The sequence below is a fragment of the Pelophylax lessonae genome, assembly GCF_965119305.1.
Source record: "Pelophylax lessonae genome assembly, chromosome: 6".
NCBI lineage: Eukaryota > Metazoa > Chordata > Amphibia > Anura > Ranidae > Pelophylax > Pelophylax lessonae.
The window spans coordinates 256,194,163-256,219,207 of record NC_138773.1 but is presented as its reverse complement, the minus strand read 5'-3'; the positions used below and the strand labels follow the sequence as shown (position 1 = coordinate 256,219,207).

The 25,045-nt window shown below is 41.1% G+C and overlaps 1 protein-coding gene across 1 annotated transcript in view; it reads left to right on the top strand.

Annotated features, from left to right (window-relative positions):
• LOC309559037 (sodium channel protein type 2 subunit alpha-like) overlaps positions 1-25,045 on the top strand; it is a 337,619-nt gene that overhangs the window by 141,685 nt on the left and 170,889 nt on the right. Inside the window, 2 exon segments of the mRNA XM_082262157.1 lie at positions 7,370-7,690; positions 16,605-16,725. Of these exon segments, the coding sequence (XP_082118283.1) occupies positions 7,424-7,690; positions 16,605-16,725 (388 nt within the window). The 5' untranslated portion in view covers positions 7,370-7,423.

Sequence of the window (25,045 nt, the reverse complement as noted above, 5' to 3'; positions counted from 1 at the left end):
TTGAAGGAAGTGTCTATCGATGCTGGCTGCTGGGAGATCTATTATTGGTGCTCAAGATCTTTTTTGGCTGGGGTGGTATTTTTTTGTAGTTGTCCATTGTTGCTGGGGGAAATTTATTGCTACTGGAGAGGGTCTAGTGCTGCTGGTCACAGGGAATCTATTTTGCTTCTTTTCTTGTTATTAACAAATTCCATACAAATTACTTAGCGCTGTATTCTCTAAAAGGGGCAGTACTTAGAGGTGAGTGGGGGGTGGAATGAAGAAACAGTGCTCAGAGATGGGTGGATGGTGGAGCCAAGAATTGACTCCCAAAGGGGGAGTTCCTGCACCTTCTCTCTGAGAAAAAAAGCCCAGCCTAGAAGATACCACTCAAGCTGATTGTAGTCTGAAGTCTTAATTCTTAAAGATCGCAAAAAGACTGAATTCTGTTTTTAACAACATAGAAACACTTGATATGCATTTACGTTAGAAGGCTTGCAGGATCTGCCCTTATAAAAATGCTGGGAACTGAATCTGTTGTGAATAAGAAGGCAAATTTCTCCACAATGCCTATAGCTAGAAAGAACTTTTACTTCGAATTCAGAACATTTAAATACTGGAGCATGCATAATCTGGAGACAGGTAAGAGGGAAATGCAAGACCCCTGTAGGCATCCATTATAGGCCCTCTACCTTTAACCACTAATGGAATTGAATTGAAATAGGCCACTTGCCACTGATGGGGGGACCACCAAAACACTGCTATAAGACCCTGTGATTTCCCAATCCAGGAATTACCACTAATGTTTCCTAGAGAAATTGGGGGGAAAAAAAGTTAACCACTGAAATATCACTATTTGGTAAGTTTTTGTTGCCGAAAACAAGTGCCTAAAATTGTTCTTGCCCACATGAACTATTACTATTACCTAACCCTTACATGACCAAAATACCTCCGATTAGAGAGTAGAAAAGAGATACAACCTCTGTCAGATTATTATTGATGTCTGTGTCCCCGTTGAAAATAATTATTTCATAATTTCAGGAAATAAGGGAAGTTCTCCTATGGTGAAAAATGCTACAATTAAATACATTTCAATTTGTAGAGTGTTAAAGAGCTAGAACATTGGCTTAGATTTTTTACTGCATTTTTTCCTGTTGAGATTTTTTTTATTTTATTCTATTTTACGTTGTTGTGTCACTGGGACAGGAAGTGATCGACAATCTCTCCAGTGAGAACACAGAAAACAGTAATAACCCAATATAAATTCTTACACTTCTGCTAAAAGTAATATATTGGTTGAAGTTCTACTTTAATCATCACCTTTATGCTAAAACTTAAAAACCGAACATTTTGCAGATAAAGTACTAATAAACCTTATTTTAGAGACCTTATTGATTAACATGTAGCAGCTGACATTAGCACTTATGTTGTCTTGTCTGCTGCTTCATCTTCCTTAACCACTTGCCGTCCACCCCACATATATGTACTGCGGGGTGGCGGCTCCTACGGGTGAAATCACTTACCTGTATTTCTTCGGGACTTACGGATTTGCAGTGCGCTCATTGGACAAAGTGGGAGCCAATCAGCGGATCCAGCTGACCCGATGTCCGATGGGACCCGCCGATCATACCCAAGAGAGACAGAACGGTGGTCTGCCTATGTAAACAAGTTAGAAAGCACTCCCTAGGGACACATTTAACCCTTTGATCACCCCTGATGTTAACCCCTTCCCTGCCAGTGTCATTAGTACAGTGACAGTACATATGTTTTAGCACTGATCACTGTATTAGTGTCATTGGTCCCCAAAATGTGTCACCCCGTGTCTGATTTGGCCGCCGCAATATCGCAGTCCCGCTAATCACTGCCATTAGTAGTAAAAAATAAATAAAAATTCCATTAAAACATCCCATAGTTTGTAGACACTTTAACTTATGCACACACCAATCAATATACGCTTTTGGGGTTACCAAAAACATGTAGCAGAATACATATTGGCCTAAACTGATGAAGAAATTCGATTTTTTACATTTTTTGGGGGGTATGTTTTATAGCAGAAAGTAAAAAATATTGTGTTTTTTTTTTTTTTTTCAAAATTGTCGGTCTTTTTTTGTTTATAGCGCAAAAATATATATGGCAAAAATGTATTTGGGTACAGTGTAGCAGGACCGTGCAATTGTCAGTTAAAAAATGGCCTGGTCATGAAGAGGGGTAAACCTTCCGGAGCGGAAGTGATTCAAATTTTGCATATTTTGTTATCTGTGCCGGTTCTTGGGTGACCATCACAGGTTTCTGCAATAATGTGATACAATACTTTGTATTGACGCCCACAGTGGTTCTCATAGGGAAGTGTGAACTGCCTGCGAGAGACATGCGATGCGGGAACCCATACTGGAATTGTGCTGGTTCCCGCATTGCATATGTGTGAACCCAGTGTTAGGGTGGCTCCATTACCTTGCAGGGTACTATAGAGCCACCCTTGTGTGCATGCTCCTGGCCAACTGTCCAGACTCCCTAAGGACAAAACACACAGCCCGAATCCTAGGGGTCGAAAACCACACCTTTGCTTCTCCTATTTCTAAGTGAATTGATTGACAGCCATTTGAGACTGCACTGCGGCTATGTTGCATATGAACTGTAAATTGCTGGTCACAAATATAAATCAGTTCCCTAGAGGAGGATTAGAATTTCTGTTTGGTTATTACTGTTTTCTGTGTTCTCTATGGGGGAGGATATTCAACAACTCTTTGTCCCAGTGACACAATATAAAATAAAATAAAATCTCAACAATAATAAAGGCAGCAAAAATCCTAACAGACGTTCTAGCTGTTTAACACTCTACAAATTCAAATGTAATGGGGAATGTTAATGAGGCTGATATAAATGTATTAATGTGAAAATCTGTGAGAGTCTTAATTTTGCCTTATCCCTTGGCCTAATACTTAGAATAAGCCCTTTAGGCCACTTCCACACATACGGGGACCGTTCATTTCATCAGTTCAGTCACGTCAAAATGGATGAAGTATTCATCCGTTTTTTTATCCATTTTTCATCCGTTTTTCATCTTTTTTTTTTACATCCACTACCAATGCAAAAACGGATGAAAAAACTGACCAATTGTCACTTTACATCCATTTTCGTCCGATCCAAGTAGGAAGAAAAATAGAGCTTTGATCAGTTTAAAAAACGGATGATGACGGATGCGGATGTAAACTGATGTAAGTGGATGATCATCCATTTACATCCGTTTTTCCAAAGAGATGCATTGATGTCCGTTTTTCATCCATCAACGGACAGCATGTGTGAAAGGGGCCTTGGGATGTCAAACTGACGGCCCTCCAGCTGTTGCAGAACTACAAGTCCCATCATGCCTTGCTTTTGGGAGTCATGCTTGTAACTGTCAGCCTTGCAATGCCTCATGGGACTTTTAGTTCTGCAACAGCTGGAGGGCCACCAGTTTGACACCCGTGCGCGGCCTGAACCATATCCCTTAAAGGGTATCATGACTTTCTGTTCAGTAAAATCCAATGCAATTTGGCAACCTGTAGGCATTCCGTATGTCATTTCCGGCTTGTGTGATTGGTCACTGAGTTTCCCAGAAGTCTGCACTAAGATACAAAACAGATTGTCTACATCCTCTGCAACAGGAATTTCATTTTTTTGTGGGTTACTCCCAAATGGGTTAATAACTTCTAAAGGAATGCAGACCTGCATTTTCCTCATTAGCCCACCTAAAGTGTATCAGCTAATTAAGGTATGAGCACACTGGACATTTTTTGCAGCTGCTCCTAGGGGTGTCTGTCATTTTTTTCCCTGCATCTAAACTCCCCTACATGTTAACCTGTGTGTCCATGCACACATTGCCTTCTAGCAGCATTTAGTAGCAGAGGCTTTATGGTCCCTTCACACTGGCTTTTCCGCCTGGCGGACTCCGCTTTGCTTAGCGGGGGATCGATCCACTGATACCCCGCTGAGCAGGCGGATGACAGGTCCGTCTCCGGTCACTGTGCTGAGACGGACCTGTCAGAGCCTCACTCCCCTCTATGGGAGATCAGATGAAAATGGACCGCCTGTCCGTTTTCATCCAATCTTATCCGATCCTCTAGATGGATGGAAAATAGGGTTTCCACCCATCTGGATTTCACAGACAGGATCGGATCGGAAAGCAGCGAGTGTCAGCGGACATGTCACCACTCACATCCGCTGCTCCATAGAGATGCATGGAGCGTCCGATCAGGTCCGCCTGAAAAACTGACAGGTGGACCTGATCGGAAAGCCCCGTGTGAAAGGACCCTTAGGCTGGTAAAACAAAACACACTGCCAGTGCGTCCAGGAGCAGCAGAGTTTTGACAGAGAAAAACAGTTGATGCAAAGTGCTGCTAAACGTTTTTTAACGTGCATTACCGCTAGATGCATTTAGCGCTTGAGTGTTAATTCATTTCCATGGCCACAATAAATTATTTTTCATGCCATAGAAATGTATTAATGCACAAGCTCTTGACGCCTGTAAGTTCACCAAAACACTTTTACAAGCATCAGGCTTTTTATCTGCCAAAACACTGCCACCAGGAGGAAAGGCTTCTAGGAGTTTGCAAAACATCCTGTGTGCATGAGGCCTAACAATGAAAAGGAAAATTCCATTTCGATTCACTCTGTTCATTAAGATAATTAAAGTAAAACTAAAGGCAAAACTTTTTATTTAGTTTTGGATGGAGTGGAGAGGGAGTAGAATGCTTGTCAGTTTTTATTGCTGTCTGTGTCCCTGTTTAGGAGATTCACCCTCTCTATTTGTCTTGTTTACCATTATCATTGAAATTTAAGTTAAAAAAAATCCCAAATTGGGTTGTCCCTAGAAAAGTAATAGAGGCGAAATCTTCCATTGGGGAAACTAGTTCTGGTGACCTGGGGGTCTCCAAGGAATTCCCTTAATTTTCAGGAATTTCCTCTCACTTCCTGTTTGGCTATGGGACAGGAAGTGAAGGGAAATCTCTGCAATGGGACACATATGGTAAAAAAGAATCTGACAGGGGTTATAACCCTCCATTGCTCTATCCAAAATGAAAAAAAAAAAAGTTTTGCCTATAGATCTACTTTAAAGAAACAGCTCTTTCTTCCGAGCAGAAAAAGGTAGGAATATGCAACAATGGTAAACACCCAGCAATGTACATTGATCACCTAGAGGGGAATGTTTTAATTTCTCAACAAAAGTGGGGTGAATTTTTAACCTGTTGCTAACCGCCCCACGTATATTTACTGTGAGGCAGTGGCTCCTCTGTGCAGAATTATGTACCTGTAGGTGATTCTGCACTGTTGGGTCTGGGGCAAGCACACACGCCACCAGCGACACGCTACCTTTGTGTTTAGACACAGTGGAGCCAATTAGCAGGTCTGGAGGACTCGATGTCCGCCTTCACCGGGTTATCATTTGGGAGAGAAGCAGAATGGCGGTCTGTGTTTCTGCTAAGCATAAACATGAATCTCTGCCTTCCCACAGTACAAGCACCTCCCCCACAGTTAGTAAATACTCCCTAGGCACATACTTAACCCTTTGATCGCCCCTGATGTTAACCCCCTCCCTGCCAGTGTCTTTAGTACAGTGACAGTGCAAATTTTTAGTTTTGTATTGGTGTCACTGGTCCCCCAAAAATGTAACTTATTGTCCAATTTTTAAACTATAAATTAAATCCCGCGCTAATGGTGTATTAAATAAGTGCAAAAAAATGTATCAAATACAAAAATGTGAATAAATATATATATATATATATACACAATTCTTTAAAAGAATATATATATATATATATATATATATATATATATATATATATATATATATATATATATAATATGTGTAAAATGCAGCTGCTGCGACTCTAAGTAAACCTTAGGTAAGAATGTAAAACCAAAATTAAAACAGCGCTAGCATATAGCCATCAAACATTCAATGTGAAATTATCATTGTAATAATATAGGCAAAATAAATAGTCCTTTTAAAATTGGTGAAATATCCAAATAAAGTGCTCCAGTGCAGAATAATCTATATTAAAGGTGCTCCAAGGTGATGGTGACCCCTCTTGGCTCCCCACTCACCGCAATGCCAGATTATTAGAGCTTGAAAATATATTCTGCACAAAGCCTCCTTTCATGGACTGTCACTCGGTGTCCTTGTATATCCTCAGATAGAAGTAGGTGAAATTCTCCTGCTTTGAATGCCTTTTCCTCTCTAGTGTGCCTATAGAAACATGCTTTAAATGTCTTGATCAAGTGTGAATGAACTTCCCTACAGCTGGAGGTCTCATTCACCGAGAACTGCCGCCATAACACCGCACACACTTCCCGCCAAATGTGCATATTTTCAAGATCTAATAATCTGGCATTGCGGTGAGTGGGGAGCCAAGAGGGGTCACCATCACCTTGGAGCACCTTTAATATAGATTATTCTGCACTGGAGCACTTTATTTGGATATTTCACCAATTTTAAAAGGACTATTTATTTTGCATATATTATTACAATGATAATTTCACATTGAATGTTTGATGGCTATATGCTAGCGCTGTTTTAATTTTGGTTTTACATATTGTCCAATTTGTCTGCCGCAATGTCGCAGTCCCACTATAAGTCGCTGATCGCCACTATTACTAGTAAAAATAAATAAATAAATAAAAATTCCACAAATATATCCCATATTTTGTAGACCCTATAACTTTTGCACAAACCAATCAATATACGCTCGTGATTTTTTTTTTTTTTTTTTACCAAAAATATGTAGCAGAAAACATATTGGCCTAAATTGATAAAGAAAATTGATTTTATACATTTTTTTTATGTGTTTTATAGCAGAAAGTAACAAATATATATTTATATTTTAAATGTCTGTATTTTTTTGTTTTTAGCGCAAACAAAACCGCAGAGGTAATCAAATGCCACCAAAAGAAAGCTCTATTTGTGGGGGAAAAAAGGGCATAAATTGTATTTGGGTACAGAATCGCACAACCGCGCAATTTTCAGTTAAAAGAACGCAGTGCCGTATTGCAAATAATGGCCTGGTCATAAAGGGGGGTAAACCTTCCGGAACTGAAGTGGTTAAAGTAAAATTGTCATTAAAAACAATTTTTTTTGTTTTGTTTTGAACTATGGAAAAGTCAGAAACTTTGCAGTTTTTAATGCTGTCTCTGGGATCTACCAAAATGAAATGGAGTCCCTGGGCTGCCTGTCCAATGTACTTAGAGTACTTTGCTTCCAATCTGAAAAATGAATGAATAAGAAATGAATGAATACATGATGGAAATGTGTCTTTTCTTGGCTTACGTTGCTTCGCCCTATACCTAATTTCATGTGTATGTTCCTTTAGCTGGCCTAGCTAATATTGAGGTTTTTTTTTTTCAATCATTTCAGAATTCCATTATGAAAGGAGCTAAGCAGTAAATTTAAAAGTTGCAGGATGAAAAGATGGCGCAGGCACGACTTGTACCACCAGGACCCGACAGCATTCGCTATTTCACCAGGGAATCCCTCGAAGCTATCGAGAAACGCATCGCAGAGGAAAAAGCAAAGAAACCCAAACAAGAGCACATACTTGACGACGACGAAAATGGCCCCAAGCCAAGCAGTGACTTGGAAGCGGGCAAAAGTCTGCCATTTATTTATGGCGATATACCACCTGGAATGGCGTCAGAGCCACTGGAGGACCTAGACCCATATTATATGAATCAGAAAGTAAGTTCTGCCTAACCATATGTAGTGCAGTTTCTTGTCATTAGGATTCACTTCCAAGGTAAATCATCAAGATTGTATTTGATATTGCATCTGTAGAGAAAAGTTTGTATTGTATTAATGCAAATGAAATTATGATTTTGGATCTGCTGATAGTGAAAAAGACTGCCTGGTTGCCCTTTTCGGATTTATAGTTGGTTCACACCATATTAAGTTCATTGTATTTTTAATCTGCATCAAAAACACATGCACAGTGTTTTCTGTGTATTCCGGTAACCCTTGTTCACACCAGTGCAGTGTGTTCCAGTGCAGTCAGCAACAAGTAGAACCTTTTGCATTTTTTTCTGTATGGAATGTCTCTGGAACATGGCAAAATGTATCAGACATGCCCTAAATTGAGATGAAAGAAAAATAGAGGAGAAAAAAACAACAGAATGAATAAAAAATGTGCATGCAGAAACGCATCCAGAAACCCAAAATTGTGATGTGAACTGGCCTTTAAAGTCCCACTGTAAAAAGACCCTGCCACCAGGCCAAACCTTAGACATGTGCAATTTGTTTTGGTCCGCATGTAAATTCGGACAAATTTTTGGTTATTCGGAGATTCAGATTTATCGGATTCTCCAAATGAAACAGTTACGAATTTTGTTGAAATTGGTTGAAATTAGTTTATTCACTTTATTATAAATTCCAAATTTTCGGGAACTATTAGAATTTAGATTGGTCAAAAAATGATCAACCGATTCAAATTCTGTGTGAAGAATAGCTGGTTGTTGAGGAGCGGGCCTGATGCCACGTCCTTAACAACCAATGACTCATCAGCTGTCAGCAGGCTTCCCCGCTGAGAGCTGTAATGTAAAAAAAAAAAGAATGCCAGCTTTAGAAAATTAAGAAAAAAAACAGCTTGGGATCCCCCCCAATCCATACCAGACACTTATTTGAGCATGCAGCCCGGCAAGCCAGGAAAGGGGGGGCAAGCGAGAGATCCCCTTTCTGCACCATGCCAGGCCACATGCCCTCAACATGGGGAGTTTCTGACGTTTCTATTGCCAGCATTCATTTGTTTACATTTTGGGGGGAAGCCTGCTGTGACAGCTGATGAGTCATCGGTTGTTAAATAATAAACAAATGATCCCTGCCCCCACCTATAACTGGCCTTCACAGCAAGGCACATGCAAAACAAAACCAGAGAAAATTCCCAGCTCAACTCACCAACCGAATTAACCTGTCCAACAGTATGCATTAAACAGGGGTTTAGTTAGCACACATTTACAATTACATGCGGCACCTCAGTATTATCTGCAGTCCTAAATTTTTGAGAGCCTCCACAGTGGAAGCACATGCATTCTAATGGATAGATAGAGGGCAGGTGACCCTGAAGGTAGCCCATCCCTCACAAGGGAGAATGGCTCGATCATGGATGGTGGTGATCGAATAAACCCATAGGATTCTGGATTATGTTGTCTTGGTCTCCAGGTAGCACACCGATGTAAAAAATAAGCCAGAGTACACAAACATAGTGTAAAACCGCTTAATTAAAATGTATTCCAATGCTAAAAACACTTACAAACATCTGTGGATAGCCAGAATGTAAAAGACAGAGTGATAGATGACAGGAAATAACGGCCCTAAGGGGATGAGGATTTTCTAGCCTGTTTGCCCATCTACTGTAAGGTATGTGGGTCCATATCTTTTGGTGAGTGCATTTGATGTTTCACGTTGGTGCTGGTTTTTTCTTTACTGATGAGTCTGGAGAACAGAACACTTCAGCTTCACTTTGTGGTTTTCAGCATTTGTTCACAATGTTGTATGAATTATGGACTCACTTTTTGTGATATTATTGCATTTTTTTTATTTATTTTTTTTTCTTATCACAGTTATATGTATTCCCTTTATATTTAGTGCTGCACTTTCTTGTATGTGATATTTTGAGATGAGGTTAGTGATGTAGCTCAGGGCAGAATGTGATTGGCTGTATAATTTAATATTTAGAATTTTATGCGTTGGGTAATCAGAAGGCAGCGAAGGGATTGCCAGAAATGGTGGTGGACACTTCAGGGGCATCAGGGCCTGCTGATAGGGGGGTACCACTGCTGGTTCTCCTGTCGGGGCCTGGGCACACAGGGGGGCCCAGAGAGCATGTAAAATTTCTCCATGCTGTAGGGAGAGACACACAGGGCATCATTCCTGTATTTCCCTCCCCCCTCCACTGCACCGATCTTCCTCCCTGTTCTGCTACCCGCATCTGATTCCCCCTGCTCTCCGGGTCCCCCTGTAAACCTGGGCTCCGGGGGGGGGGGGGACCACACAAGCCCATAGTGCTGCATTAAAAGGTTAAAAAGCTAATTGTTCTACTCACATACAGGATTATAAGCAAAGCACTGCAACAGGACAGAGTGCTGGGACTCCAAAGTGAGAGAAGATCAGTGGACAGCCTCCAGACTGCTGTCATACACTCAGCTGGGCAGAACATTAAACAGCCGCCAGGATCCTCTGCTCACAGCTGGAGAAGAGGAAGTCCTGTGAGTAGACTCCTGTGGTGACTTAAAGTGGATGTAAACCCTTACATATACCCAGTGAAGTGAACAGCCTCAGATGATACACAGAGATGAAACAAATCTCCCTACATAAGTTTCACTTCTATATCTTCAGCTTTCTACACTCTTTAGAAAGTGCACCTTGTGTTAGAAATCGTGTTTCCTGTTCCAGCAAAAGGTGTGGAGTCTGGGCATACACTGTGTGTGAGCTGATTGGAGGAAAGGCACACACCCCCCTCTCCACATAGGCAGGGGAACGAAGGAACATGCTCTGCTTACCTTTATCTAAGCACCCTCCCCAACAAAAATTTCCAGCTGCTTTTATGTCGTGTGTTGGAGAACTTGTCAGAAGTTATCATACTGATAACAGGGGGGACAGAGCAGCAGAAAGACACAACACTTAGGGCTTGGGAGAGAGATAAGTAAACACTACAGATATATGTGCCTAGGTCATTTCATGAATGGGGTTTACAACCACTTTAAGCGTGAGTGTCATTCCGGTTGGAGCGGAGGATCCCGGTGGCTGTTTCATGTTCCGCCCAGCTAATTGTATGACAGCAGTCTGGAGGCTGTCCACCAATCCTCTACCCCTCCTCTCCCTCCTAGGTTTGGAGCCCAGGCATAGGCTCATCTGCCTTGCTGCAGTTCTCTGCTTACTCTCTTGTATGTAATAGCACTTTTCCACTGCATGGAACCGAACGGTTTGGCTCGCTTTTGTGCTTTTCCACTGCTGGTACCGCATGGTACGGTGTAGGAACGGTTCCGTACGGTACGGCGGCGCTTTTCCACTGCATGGAACTGAACGGTACGGCTATCTAAAACAGTACCACCTCGATTGTGGTTCCAAGAGGTACCATACCGGTACCATATCCCACAATCCTTTGCATGCAGTCACTACTAGCCACTGATTGGTCAAAGAATCGTTGTTATCCCACCCACTTAACTTTAGTACTACTTTAGTGGAAAAGCAAACCATACCAAACCGTACCGAACCGTTCCAACACTGTACCATGCGGTACCAGCAGTGGAAAAGCAAACCGGGCCAAGCAGGGCTGGGTAGAGCCGAGCCGGTACTTGCAGTGGAAAAGTGCCATTAGTAGAACTATTGGAGTCTTAATAAATCTTTTTAACCTATAGGCCCCTTTCACACAGGGCAGAAGACAGATCTGTGTCCGCTCATTCACACAGTTATCTGGCCCATACAGTGTGAATGAGCAAATTGTTTGTGCGGCTGGAGCTGTCTGTTACTCTATGAGGATGCAGCATTGTATGATCACAGCCACAGGTGCTAATTTGATTGTTTGGAGGCCATAGTCCTGCATCCACACACCTGTCAAATTAGGACCAGAGACTGTGTTCGCATAGCTGTTGCATTCCCATAGTGTAATATACAGTATCTCACAAAAGTGAGTACACCCCTCATATTTTTGTAAATATTTTATTATATCTTTTCATGTGACAACACTGAAGAAATGACACTTTGCTACAATGTAAAGTAGTGAGTGTACAGCTTGTATAACAGTGTCCATTTTCTGTCCCCTCAAAATAACTCAACATACAGCCATTAATGTCTAAACCACTGGCAACAAAAGTGAGTACACCCCTAAGTGACAATGTCCAAATTGGGCCCAAATGTCAATATTTTGTGTGGCCACCATTTTTTTCCAACACTGGGCATGGAGTTCACCAGAGCTTCACAGGTTGCCACTGGAGTCCTCTTCCACTCCTCCATGATGACATCATGGAGCTGGTGGATGTTAGAGATCTTGCGCTCCCTCACCTTCCATTTGAGGATGCCCCACAGATGCTCAATAGGGTTTATGTCTGGAGACATGCTTGCTCCCAGTCTCTTAAGAGAGGGGATCATGCTCTGCTTCAGTATGTCACAGTACATGTTGGCATGTATGGTTCCCTCAATGAACTGTAGCTCCCCAGTGCCAGCAGCACTCATGCAGCCCCAGACCATGATACTCCCACCACCATGCTTGACTGTAGGCAACACATGCTTGTCTTTGTACTCCTCACCTGGTTGCTGCCACACATGCTTGAGACCATCTGAATCAAATAAGTTTATCTTGGTCTCATCAGACCACAGGACATGGCTCCAGTAATCCATGTCCTTAGTCTGCTTGTCTTCAGCAAACTGCAGGCTTTCTTATGCATCATCTTTAGAAGAGGCTTCCTTCTGTGATGACAGCCATGCAAACCAATTTGATGCAGTGTGCGGCATATGGTCTGAACACTTATAGGCTGACCCCCCATCCCTTCAAAGTCTGCAGCAATGCTGGCAGCACTCATACGTCTATTTCCCAAAGACAACCTCTGGATTTGACGCTGAACACATGCACTCAACTTCTTTGGGCAGGGCCTGTTCTGAGTGGAACCTCAGAAATGATAAACAATAAAAATAAAAAAGCCTTTGTCGTACAGAATTTTCATACAAATTTTCATTCATTGGTTTCGATTTGCTGTGAAACGAGGAAAATCGGATGATCGTTTGCCTGATTTTCTTCTGGTGTGTACCATACTTTAGACAGTGATTTGATGTGGGGCTGAAAGGAGAGGTCAGAGTCCAGGATTACATAGACTGATAGCTGTGCTGTTGATCTCCATGGAAAAGTGGGGGAAGGATGGCACAGGGGTGGGGAAAGTTTTAACTCAATTTTGGAAAGATTGAATTATGAGAAGTGGTATGAAATCCATACCGATATGTCTGTTAGTAAATTTGTAAGTGGAGAGTTAGGTACCTTGCATTGGGAAGAAATATGTTAACACTAATTATAGCTTACTGATGTATTTTTATGCAATCTCAATGTTTACTGTATATGTTACTGGAGGACACCTTCCGTACCAAGGGTAGATCCCTTCTTTCTATAGGCAGAGTATGTTTCTGCAATCTGCATCGGCCCCACGCCTCCGCACTGCTTACCAGAGTGTTTGAAGTGTAGAAGGATTCTTCCTGGAGCTATCCTTCCTTGTCTGGAACCTGACCTTGTGCTAAGCGATGTCTCTGTTTCTGCTCTGTATATAATAAACAGGCTCATTCCCTAATTTTCTATAACTCAAAGAAGTAGGAGTGCTTAGTGAAGGAGTCACAGTTTGTCCCAATGTTGTATTATGAGAAAAAAACTGATTGGAAAAAAACAGTAAGAGACAGCTGCAAGAGCGAGAAAATAGATATCTGAGGGTTCTTGGTACAACATGACTGCAAGGAGACATTTAGTTTTCAGTTCTAAAACATTTTGGCTGGCTGCATATTGAAATCTAAAGCTAATGCTTAATAATGTTGTATTACAAAATGACTTTGTGTAACAATACTATACTGTATGTCATATTACATTATGATGAAAGTAGAGGTTTCCTTTGTTAAGTATTAAAGATTGTCTTCCTGGCATTGATGAAACATGCGCTGTTAGGTGGCAATTGAGCTGTCACATCATATACACTTCTTTTAGAACTTTTATTTTATGATTCATCCACTATTGTTTATAGATATTATGTATATTTATTGTGCACATTGCTTATATTATTCTTAAAGGGGCAGCACACTTTTTTTTATCATTAATGTAGCACGTCTTGTATCCAGATTGTTTTCTAGGAGCTGCAGCCTTTCATTTATAATATTCTTTTTTACTATAAGCAAAGTTTTTTTTTTAGGTGGCATGGAGGGCTGGGCTAACTTGCACTATACAAATATACACTATATTACCAAAAGTGTTAGGACACCTGCCTTTACACGCACATTACATTTTATGGCATCCCAGTCTTAGTCCGTAGGGTTCATTATTGAGTTGACTCACCCTTTGCAGCTATAACAGCTTTAACTCTTCTGGGAAGGCTGTCCACAAGTTTTAGGATTGTGTCTATGGGAATAATGTAAAATAGTGATGCTGCGCTGTCGAATACCAGCAGATGTGTGATTTAAAGTGTACAAATAACAAATGCTGAAGTGCATGTGCTAAAAATAGATACGTGTAAGTGGATACTGCAAGCGCACATTATAAAAAGTTGATATACCAAATGATGTGTATACAAAGATATAGAGATAACGATGAAACAAATGAAAATAAGCATATAAAAACTCAAGTAAAAAAAGTGGCTAAATATATAAATCATCAAAGTGAGTCCATATAAAAAAAAAACGTGAAAGAATAGAAACAGTCCAATGCACATCCAATAAGTGCATGTAAATCCCTTCACTCAAAGAAGAATGTGACTGGTGTCTGAAAGATCCAGTAGGAGACTCCTCTATGTGTACTGGCCTCTCACCGTACAGCTGTAAGGTTACAGCATAAATCAATAACTTTCACTTTTAAATTTATCTCACTGCTTTCCGGGGTAGTCCTGTTGTGATTCTGAACCCAGCTAATGGTAGACTGTGATAAGGGGACGGGTATCCCATCTAAGATGGTCTGACGGGCTCTCCCGATGTATCCTCCGTAGGGTAATAGATAAAAAAGAAAAGCTCCCAATAGTGTAAAACTATTACACAAATTTATTGGAATCAAAAGCAGCCGAAACACTCACATTTCAAATGGTAGCATAGAGTACATCATCCACGAGCCGCAAGCTCTTTATCCGCAGAACATTTCTGGTATGCCTATCGCTCGGTCCTGGCATGTAGCGTCACGCCCATGTGACTTCATCAGATCCCCTGATGAAGTTCCCTGGTGAAGTCACGTGGAAAGTTTTTCATTTACGCTGTAACCTTATAGCTGTACAGTGAGAGGCCAGTACACATAGAGGTGTCTCCTTTTGGATCTTTCAGACACCAGTCACATTCTTCTTTGGGTGAAGGGATTTACATGCACTTATTGGATGTGCATTGGACTGTTTCTATTCTTTCATGTTTTTTATATGGATTCACTTTGATGATTGATATATTTAGCCACTTTTTTACTTGAGTTTTTATATGCTTATTTTCATTTGTTTCAGCTTTATCTCTGTATCTTTGTATACATTGCATTTGGTATATCAATTGTTTATATTGTGCACTGGTAGTATCCATTTACACGTATCTATTTTTAGCACATGCACTTCAGAATTTGTAGTTTGCACACTTTAAATCACACATCTGCTGGTATTCGACAGCGCAGCAACACTATTTTACATTATTTCACTTTGGGCTTCGGATTTGCTGATCGGTGCCTGCAGCAGACAGTTATACGTACCATCACCCAGTAATGGGGGTACCGTTTCACTTTTAGTGTCTATGGGAAATGTTTGACCATTCTTCCAGAAGTGCATTTATGAGGTCAGGCACTGATGTTGGAAAAGAAGGCCTGCACTCTAATGCATCCCAAAGGTGTTCTATCGGGTTGAGGTCAGGACTCTGTGCAGGCCGGTCAAGTTCACCCACCCCAAACTCACTCATCCATGTCTTTATGGATCTTGTTTGTGCACTGCTGCGTAGTCATGTTGGCCAACCCCAAACTATTCCCACAAAGTTGGGAGCATTAAATTGTCCAAAATGTCTTGGTATGCTGATGCCCCTAAGACTTCAGTTAACTGGAATTAAAGGGCCAAGCCCAAACCCTGAAAAACAACCCCACACCATAATCCCCCCTGCACCAAATGATTTGGATCAGCTCAAAAAAGTCCATAAGGACATGAATGAGCAGGTTTGGGGTGGAGGAACCTGACTATAGTGTATGTGATGCATAGACACTGAAGCCAGTGATCTAGACATGGATGAGTAAGTTTGGGATGGAGGAACTTGACTGGCCTGCACAGAGTCCTGACCTCAACCTGATAGAACACCTTTGGGATGAATTAGACTGTGAGCCAGGCCTCCTTGTCCAACATCAGTGCCTGACCTCACAAATGAGCTTTTGAAAGAATGGTCAAACATTGCCATAGACACTCCTAAACCTTCCCAGATGAATTGAAGCTATTATAGCTGCAAAGGGTGGGCCAACTCAATATTGAACCATACAGACTAACACTGGGGTGCCTTTTTAGTTAATTTGCGTGTAAAGACATGTGTCCCAATACTTTTGACAATATAGTGTATGCATGGCTAGCCTTGCTTCTATCTTTGTTCTCATGAGAAGAAGCCAAAGAATCTTCAACATCCAACATGCTTTCAGTTGTTTCAGAAGTTTGCGTCCTCCCTTTGCATGCTGTAATTCTACCCGCCAGCCACTGGGTCACACAGTAGTCACAGCGGGTGGAAACACAGCATGTAGTACGGGGTGCAACTGGAAGTGTGTTGTAAGAGGTATGGGGTGTATTGAGGTTTATTGCAGCTGCAGCTGTGGGGCTAAATGAAGATTTACTTTTAATTTTAGCATTTTTTAAATATGAGGTAATGCCAAGGGCAGCATTTGTTACAAAGTTGTTACTGCATTTTCACTAACTACTTCTTTTTTTTTTCACAGACTTTTATAGTATTGAATAGAGGGAAGACAATCTTCCGCTTCAGTGCCACGTCTGCCTTGTACATTTTAACCCCCTTCAACCCTCTTAGAAAAGTAGCTATTAAAGTTTTGGTACATTCATATCCTTTATCAAAACATAATAATATATGATGGGATTGTGCTTTTTTTTATCAAATGTTTATTTAAAATTGCTTGATATTCTTTCTTGAGGTCATTGTAGCCGTATTAGTGCACTTGCGACATAGACAATTGAGTACTGTCCGTGATACTTTTTTTATTTGCACTAACATACAATTTTTCAGGACAAGCTTTCGGGGTATGTCCCCTTCATCAAGATCCAAGCAGTACTGCTTTTTTTTTTTTTTGATATTCTTAGAAATCTATCAACTTTGGTATCAGAAATATGAAAGGGCAAAAAGTGGACAACCGTCCTAGCCCTGCCTGTCCAAAGTCTTTCTGTTTTCTCTCTGCTGAACTGAAGAAAGCATACTGTACACAACTGTCATGAAATACATGGGCTGTAATTGCTGACCTCCTTAAAATGCCAGTTTTCTGACTCTCTCTGGCTTCTATTATTTCTGAGTAACCTGGTCTAAAGCCATACCTCCAAACTTTCTGAGATAGGAACGAGGGGCAACTATTAGTAAAAGTATGTAGCCATACAGTGGTCCTCAACTCCGGTCCTCAGGGCCCACTAACAGGCCAGATTTTAAGTATTACCTTGGGGAGATGCAGACTAGAGTACTGCAATCACTGAGCAGCAAATGATATCACCTGGGATGTATTTCAGTTATCTTGCAAATCTGGCCGGTTAGTGGGCCCTGTAGGCCAGGGTTGAGGACCACTGCATAGGACACACACCCTTGCCATACTTAAACATTAAAATTATTGGTTAAACCCACAGGTGCTTTTTTTTACTACTACTATTCCTTCATTTTGGCTTTTGAAATTTACAAATGCAGCAATTTATAAATTGGATGAAAGGTGTAGGACTTTTTGATAGATAGATGGTGCATTTTATATACAACTATATAGATCAGACCAAAATGAGAGACAAATGAGGAGGAAAGAGGAACTTTATTCCAAATCAGGGACAATCCCTCAAAATCAGGGACAATTGGGAGCTATGCTAAATCAAGTATGCAGATGAGGAAAGTCAGGGAAAAGTCAGAGCTCATTAACTGCATACTTGGTTCAGGGTCAGTGTATTGAAGCTAGAGAGATCAACAATAGCAGCCTTTACACTCGTGTGCAACTTATCATACAACTTTGGACATCAAAGTTGCATGACAAGCCGTACCCCATGTTCTCCAATCATAACTATTCATATATATGTGACTTAAAGTAGCTCATGCACTATTTTGTCCAACTTTTAAGCAACTTGAGGGCCATAGACAATGTTAACCATTAAAAGTTGCATGAAAGCCATGCCCAAATGTTTTACGTGCAACAGTGGGATCGACTTTGCAGAGGGACAACAATTCACATCAAAGTTGCATCAAATTTGCACTCCAAAATCACTGACTTTGGAGTCGTACAAGTGTGAATGGAGCCTTAAGGTCTTCTCATCAAATGTTTCCTTTAAATGTCTTGTCCTCTGTAGAGTTCTCCATCAACTCAAGTATATTCTGTGTGTTTGTGTATGTTTAAGAGTATTGTATCCCCTTCTATGATATCCAGGGCACCACATCCTAAACCTGGATGCTGGGAGACAAGGGCAGTTGAAAACAAAATGGGCGACATTTGGCCCGTGTGTATGTCGGTCTGTTCGACAGAAGCCAGCCATTTGGCCAGGCTGGAAAACCAGCAGCCAACTGACTCCCGATCAGCACTCTCAGCCAATGGCGGAGAGCGCTGAATGAAGTGTTCTGGCAGGAACACAACAGCTCAACAGGGGAGATCGCTGTACTAACTTTGCACAGTTAGTACAGCGGCTCCGGCCGGGGCTGACAACCCAGTGGGTTGAACAGAGAAAAATGAATAGTGTCTACCAGGCTTTAGTATTTATACAGAAAAAGGAAAGACGTGTCCAAAAGGCCAAGGGCCAAACAGGAGATTATTTGAGATAAATTATTAACTTACATGAGCTGATCAGAAAAATCACAAAATACATACTTTTTCTCAATTTTTAATTTAAAAATTGTAAAACAATTTTTAAGACGATTAGGTGAGAGTTGTTAACCATTCATGCATATTTGTATGCCTGTATCCATATTCTGTACAGTTTACTTTATATAAATATTATATAGATCTCATTATAAAAATCAGTTTTAATTGTTACTGAAGATTATTTCTATACAGGGTATTTGGCATGTTATAGCTGGACCTGCTTCTTCAAGCAGCAATAGAAATATGTCTGTACAGATACTAACTTTTACTGTATATTTTATACTAACTTTTACTGTATATTTTATATTGTACAGTATATTGTATATCATACATTATAGTACCATCATCATCATTATCATCAATATTATATGAACTATATCCAATTTGAACAGTCAAATTTTCATACCATAGAAGTTGTGACTCCCAGTGCAGGCCCTAAAAACTCCCCCCTGGGACTGCAGGGGGAATGAGGGCACACAAGCCGAAGAATACCTTAATATACAGTAATTCCTAAATCGTAAAAGAGAAAGGGAGTCTTTTTATGGTTTAAGTTGTTTTTAGCAGAACTCATTTTAATCTAAAGAAGATCCCCCACCAAAAAGCCTTCTTCTGCACACAACTTTTGTCCCCTTAAATAGCCAGGGGGGAGAACACTTTTAAGGCCAAATTCATACATCTATTTTACAGTTATGCATGTGTTATTGTACTTGTTACAACTGTGTGCTGTAATACACTTAACATTCACTATTGCATTGGAGTGCCATTTATTTTGAAGGGTACCTCAATGCTCTAAGGCAGTGGTCCTCAACCCTGGCTTACAGGGCCCACTAACAGGCCAGATTTTAGGTATTACCTTGGGGAGATGCAGACTAGAGTACTGCAATCACTGAGCAGCAAATTATATCACCTGGGATGTATTTCAGTTATCTTGAAAATCTGGCCTGTTAGTGGGCCCTGCAGGCCAGGGTTGAGGACCACTGCTCTAAGGCACATATGTCAAACACAAGGCCTGCCTGTGGGCCGAATCTGGCACTCCAGGCCACCTTATGTGGCCCTCTCACCTCTCTTGCAGCTGCAGGAAAGCTCTAGCCTTCCTTTGGTTCTCCTCCAGACCCTGCACTTTCTGCTTCCCAGCAATGCCCCCAGCTACTTCTCAGCAGCAGCACAAGGTAAGGGGAAGCACTGTGATGTAAAGGAGGGTGGAGGACTCTTCACTGCTGATGGTGGGGGTGCTCTTGACATCTGTTGTAAGGAGGGGGAAGGGTTCTCTGGAAATCTAGTCTTACAGATACAACTGGCCCTTTGAGGGCAATCATTTTGCTTATGCGGCCCCTGATGAAATTGAGTTTGACACCCTTGTTCTAATGCAATGCACCTGTGCTGTAGTGTGCTGTGACACATAGTAATATGTTGTATTTACAAAAAAGGGTCATTAGTGATTGTTAGGCATGCTAGGTGGCATTAACACAACACACATTAACACAATGCCAAAAGCAAATGGGTCCCTAAAGCCTTTTTTGGAGTCGTCGTTCCCCCCCCCCCCCCCCCCCACACACACACACGTACACATGCAGTCTAATTATTGAGCATTACCCACAGAAGAGGATGGAACTGTAAACTCACATTCAGTATGTCTGCATAAATGCCCTCTTCCTCTAGCCCCAATGCCTGTAACATGGCACCTTGGCTTCATGGTACAATGCAAAGATTGGCTTATAGTACTGGCACACCCATTCCTTGCCTATATTCTGGTGTTAGGAATATTATGTAAATGTAATAAAATGATTTAAGGCTTGTCATGCTATGAGCATATTATAGTGTGATATCTCAAAGCACAGTAGCACACTATTTATGTGCATTGAGATTCAAAACTAATTGCACCCCAATGCATGTCTACAGTGTGTTGCAAGGCACCTGCATTATAGCGCACATATGCTCCATGCATTGTGTTGCCCTGTGCTAAAAACAATGTGCAGGGCCTACTTTGTTTGAGTATCAAAGTATATTGAGAGCCCATTCAAAAAAATGTGTTGCATGCAGGATATATATTTTTATATATACTACCTATCTTTTTGATCTCCAAAATATTCAGGGTTCTGAATCATCTCCAAGTGAGGATTTGATTCAGTTTATCACTTTATATTCTACCTGGAAGGAAAGAGACGCAGCCCCTTGAAGTGACATAAAATTCTTCTCTTTCTAGTACAGAGCTGCTATATAAAAAAAGATTTACAAGCCGTGGCACACATTACGCCAAGAAGCTGACACAGCTGCTTATTTAAACGCTGACATATTCCATTGTGATGATACTTGTCAGAAATTTTGCGGTAATTCATTATAGTGCAGTATAACTTGCAAGTGGAATTATTTTCTCTCTTTTGATGTATGAATACGGCACACTTAATAAGGGATGTGTGACCCTCTGGGCCTGAAGAGGAATGATGTCACATAGAATGTGGTTTCTGTTTTTACGAGGGCGGAGATTAGCGATCCTGGATCAGGATGCACTTTTCTGTTATTCCCAATACTTGCAGAATTACATTATTTCACTGCTATCTGTTATCAACACGTTTAAATGATCAATCCGCCTGAGACTGACATGGGAATCATGGGTGAATGTTAGCGTATTAAACAATCCTGTGGTTTCTGTCTATCCTGGGGGCCCTGGTAGAAAAACCTTTGCATCTGTTTCCAAGCTCCTCCCACCTGCTACACCAATCACAAAGGAGTCCTCCTAGATTGAATTCATAGTTTTTGTTCTTCTAGTCCATCTATCTTGTGCTGCCCCCATTTTAACCCAGTCAGGTTTTTACTACTATCTCAAATTCTCAATGTGCCATCAATTAATTGCTCTGTTAGCAGAATTGCAAGTCTAGAAGCTCTGAGCCTAGCACTCATTGCATTACAAAAGCCCACAATTGACTCTAGATGCTGTTTTAAAATGGAAGGGGAGCAAAAAGTCACAGACAGGCCAAGAGCTTTTTTAAAGTGAAGGTTTAACCTAAAATTCCTCTATGATCAATAAAGTAGAACTATAGGGCAAATTTTTTTTTTCATTTTAGCAAAGGAGGGTTATATCCCCGTCAGATTTTTTTTTTCATCCCCCATGTCCCATTGGGGAGATTAACCTTCACTTCCTGTCCCATAGCCAAAGAGGAAGTGAGAAGAAATACCTGCAATTCAAGGGAATTCTTTTGGGACCCATTGGAAAATGTCCCCTCTATTACTTTTCTGGAGACTAGGAATCAACCGATTATCGGCAAAGCCGATATATCGAGGGCTGATATGCACTTTCCCTGATATATCGGAATCGGCCCGGAGGTTACCGATATTGTCGATATTTAGGGAAAGTGCTTGTACTGGAGTGATGCCTGAAGCTAGAGGCATCACCCAGGTACCGGCGGCCATAGCCAACGGTCGGCTGTATTGTAATGACAACCGATGCGGCTAAAAAGCCGCTTGGCTGTCATTACAAGGAGTGGTAGGGGACGCCCCCCCTCCCACTACCTTCCTCGGCTCGCCCGGGTCTCCTGTCCCACCGGGAGACCCAGGCAACCAGCCTGCACGGCCGCCGAAGCCCCGGTCAAAGCCGCATTTGGTTTGCATGACATCACTTCCGGGTACTGTCTGGCGCCAGATCCAAAAAAAATGACAGCATTCAAAACAGCCAAGCTTGGAGTTTTGAGTGCTTTTAAGTGCAGAGGAGGGGTTTGGAGTCTTTTAGACCCCCAGATCCCTCCACAACAGTACCTGTAAAGAAAAAAAAATAAAACATTTTTTTTTTTAAATGTACAAAAATATCGGCACATATCGGCCGATACCAATATGCATTGGCCAAAATATTGGTATCGGCAACGAAAAACTGATATCGATCGATCACTACTGGAGACAACCCAAAATTTGGGATTTTCTTATACTTTCACTTTCAATGATAATGATAAACAGGATAAATAGAGAGGATGGATCCCCTAATGGGGGCACAGACAGCAATAAAAACTGACAGACGTTCTAAACTCTACACTCTCTCCAAAACTAAAAAAAAGTTTTGCCTTTAGTTATACTTTCAATAGACATGTATCATTTGTACCATGATAAGTGCATAAAACCATGTTTAAATTCTGTCCACCTTCTTTTTGTCCAGCATTTAGCACGGAAAAATGCCACCTGTTTACCTTTGACACCATGCAACTCTTGGTGTCGGTCAGCCCATCTCATGCGATCAACATCTTTGACAGCATCAGAGAACAGAAGAAGCATTTCCCAGTCAGGCTTTCGGAACACAAAATGTACAGTAGATAGTACAGAGAGTCTGAATCACACTTTTGAGTGGATTTACTAAAGGCAAATAGACTGTGCACTTTGCAAGTGCAGTTGAACTCATTTTCCCCAGAGCTTGGTGAAGGTTCACTTTGTAAAGAATACCCAATCAGGTGCAAGGAAAATTTAAAAAAACAGCATTTTTGCTTGCACATGGTTGGATGATGGAAATCAGCAGAGCTTCACCACACTGATTAAGCTCTGGGTAAAATGAGTGCAACTGCTCTCGCAATGTGTAGCCTATTTGCCTTTAAGAAACTCATCACCATGTGTTGCATGGTGCCACTGGTAAACAGCTGTGAGTTTCCAATGCTGATTGATAGACAACTGAAAGAGTGCATGGGGAATCATTCAAAGTTAGGTTATGTGCATGTTAGTGCAATGCAGAAGTATAAAAGAGTCTTTAATGATTTACTACACATTCTATAGTCCTGAAGCAAGCCTAGTGCAATGCATAATTGCAGAGCACACTGTTGTACTTTATAAATGTATAAAACACCTTTAAGGGCTCATTCATTAAAGCCTACGTGATAAAATGACCCATTTAGGGTTGCCGCCTGTCTGGGATTTACCCGTATAGTCCTGGTTTTGAATCATGTGCCTGGGTTTAGGGTGGACTAAATCCCGGACACATTATTCAGACCGGGCTCTGGCTCCCCAAGTAACCAAGATAGTAACATACAAATCTGTGAGCTGCGGGCCGCTGTCTGGAGGCAGGTTTGGCATCACTGGGGGGGCAGGGTGATGATGTCAGCAAGACCAATTTAGCCACACCCACTGTTTTCTGCAGCATGCTAATGCGTACCACAAGACTACTCTCCTTGGGGCACCCAGAGGTGTCCTAAGCCACTAAAGTGTTCGGGTTTGGTTTGAAGAAAAGATGGTAACACTAGACCCATTCAATGTGCAGGCTGGTGTCTGATGTGTATGGGGTGGTGTGTGTGTGTGGGGGGGGGGGGGGAGGGGGTTGATTTGCATTGTTATAAGGTTCATTCATGGTAACAAGCATTGACTTCATGGGGGGCTCTGGTGTGTTGAGAAAAATTGCAGCATGAATGCATTTTCGCGGCATGCATTACAATCTACGAGGGCAGCATTGTAGTGTGAACGGGAATATAACAAAAAACAATTGTTTTCTGTGTTCCCATTCGACAAAAGAGCCATCTAAAAAAGATGTGACTAAGTCTTCACAGCCGAATAACATAAATTAACAATTTCTGTGCACAGGCTTTATAAATAGCAAGATCTTATGTCAGAGTGTGCTGGCTGTACAAATATAACTTACAGGAAGCACCTCAGGCACCCAATGAAGGGTGTTATTATAATAGTACCAGTTCTACTGGAAAGATATGTGTGATATCTTATTTTTAGGTTACTACTAAAAAGGAGGTAAAACTTACCCAGATCCTCCTAATGCTACCTATAGCAATATAATATATATGTGTATATATACTGTATATATATATATATATATTTATAGATAGATCGATAGATAGGTACAGCACTGTCATCATCTGTCTGCAATATAAGGATGTACACCATTTAATAATTCACTAATTACAAGGTACAAATAAGTATAAATTACTATTATTAACCTAGATTTATCTTTACATATAACAGCGTGATCTACGTCTTTGTCATGGAGTCTACTGTGTATCAGATATCTGCCCCTCCAAGAACATGAATGCAAAAAACTTGGACCTCAACTCTATCAAACATAACTGTGCACCAGGTCTTCTCATCCAGATGCTCTTTTGGCTAAATAGGCACAAATGACCACAGACACACCCCAAAATTTAGTAAAAAGCCTTCCCAGAAGAATGGAGGCTGTTATGGCAACCTAATAATAATGTCCATGGTTTTGGAATGGGAATATAAAATATATATACAGTATATATATATATATATATATCTCATATATATATATATATATATATATATATATATAGGTGTTATGGTCAGGTGTCCCCAAACGTTGGCTAGTATGCAATAAGAGCATAAAAACAATTGATGCG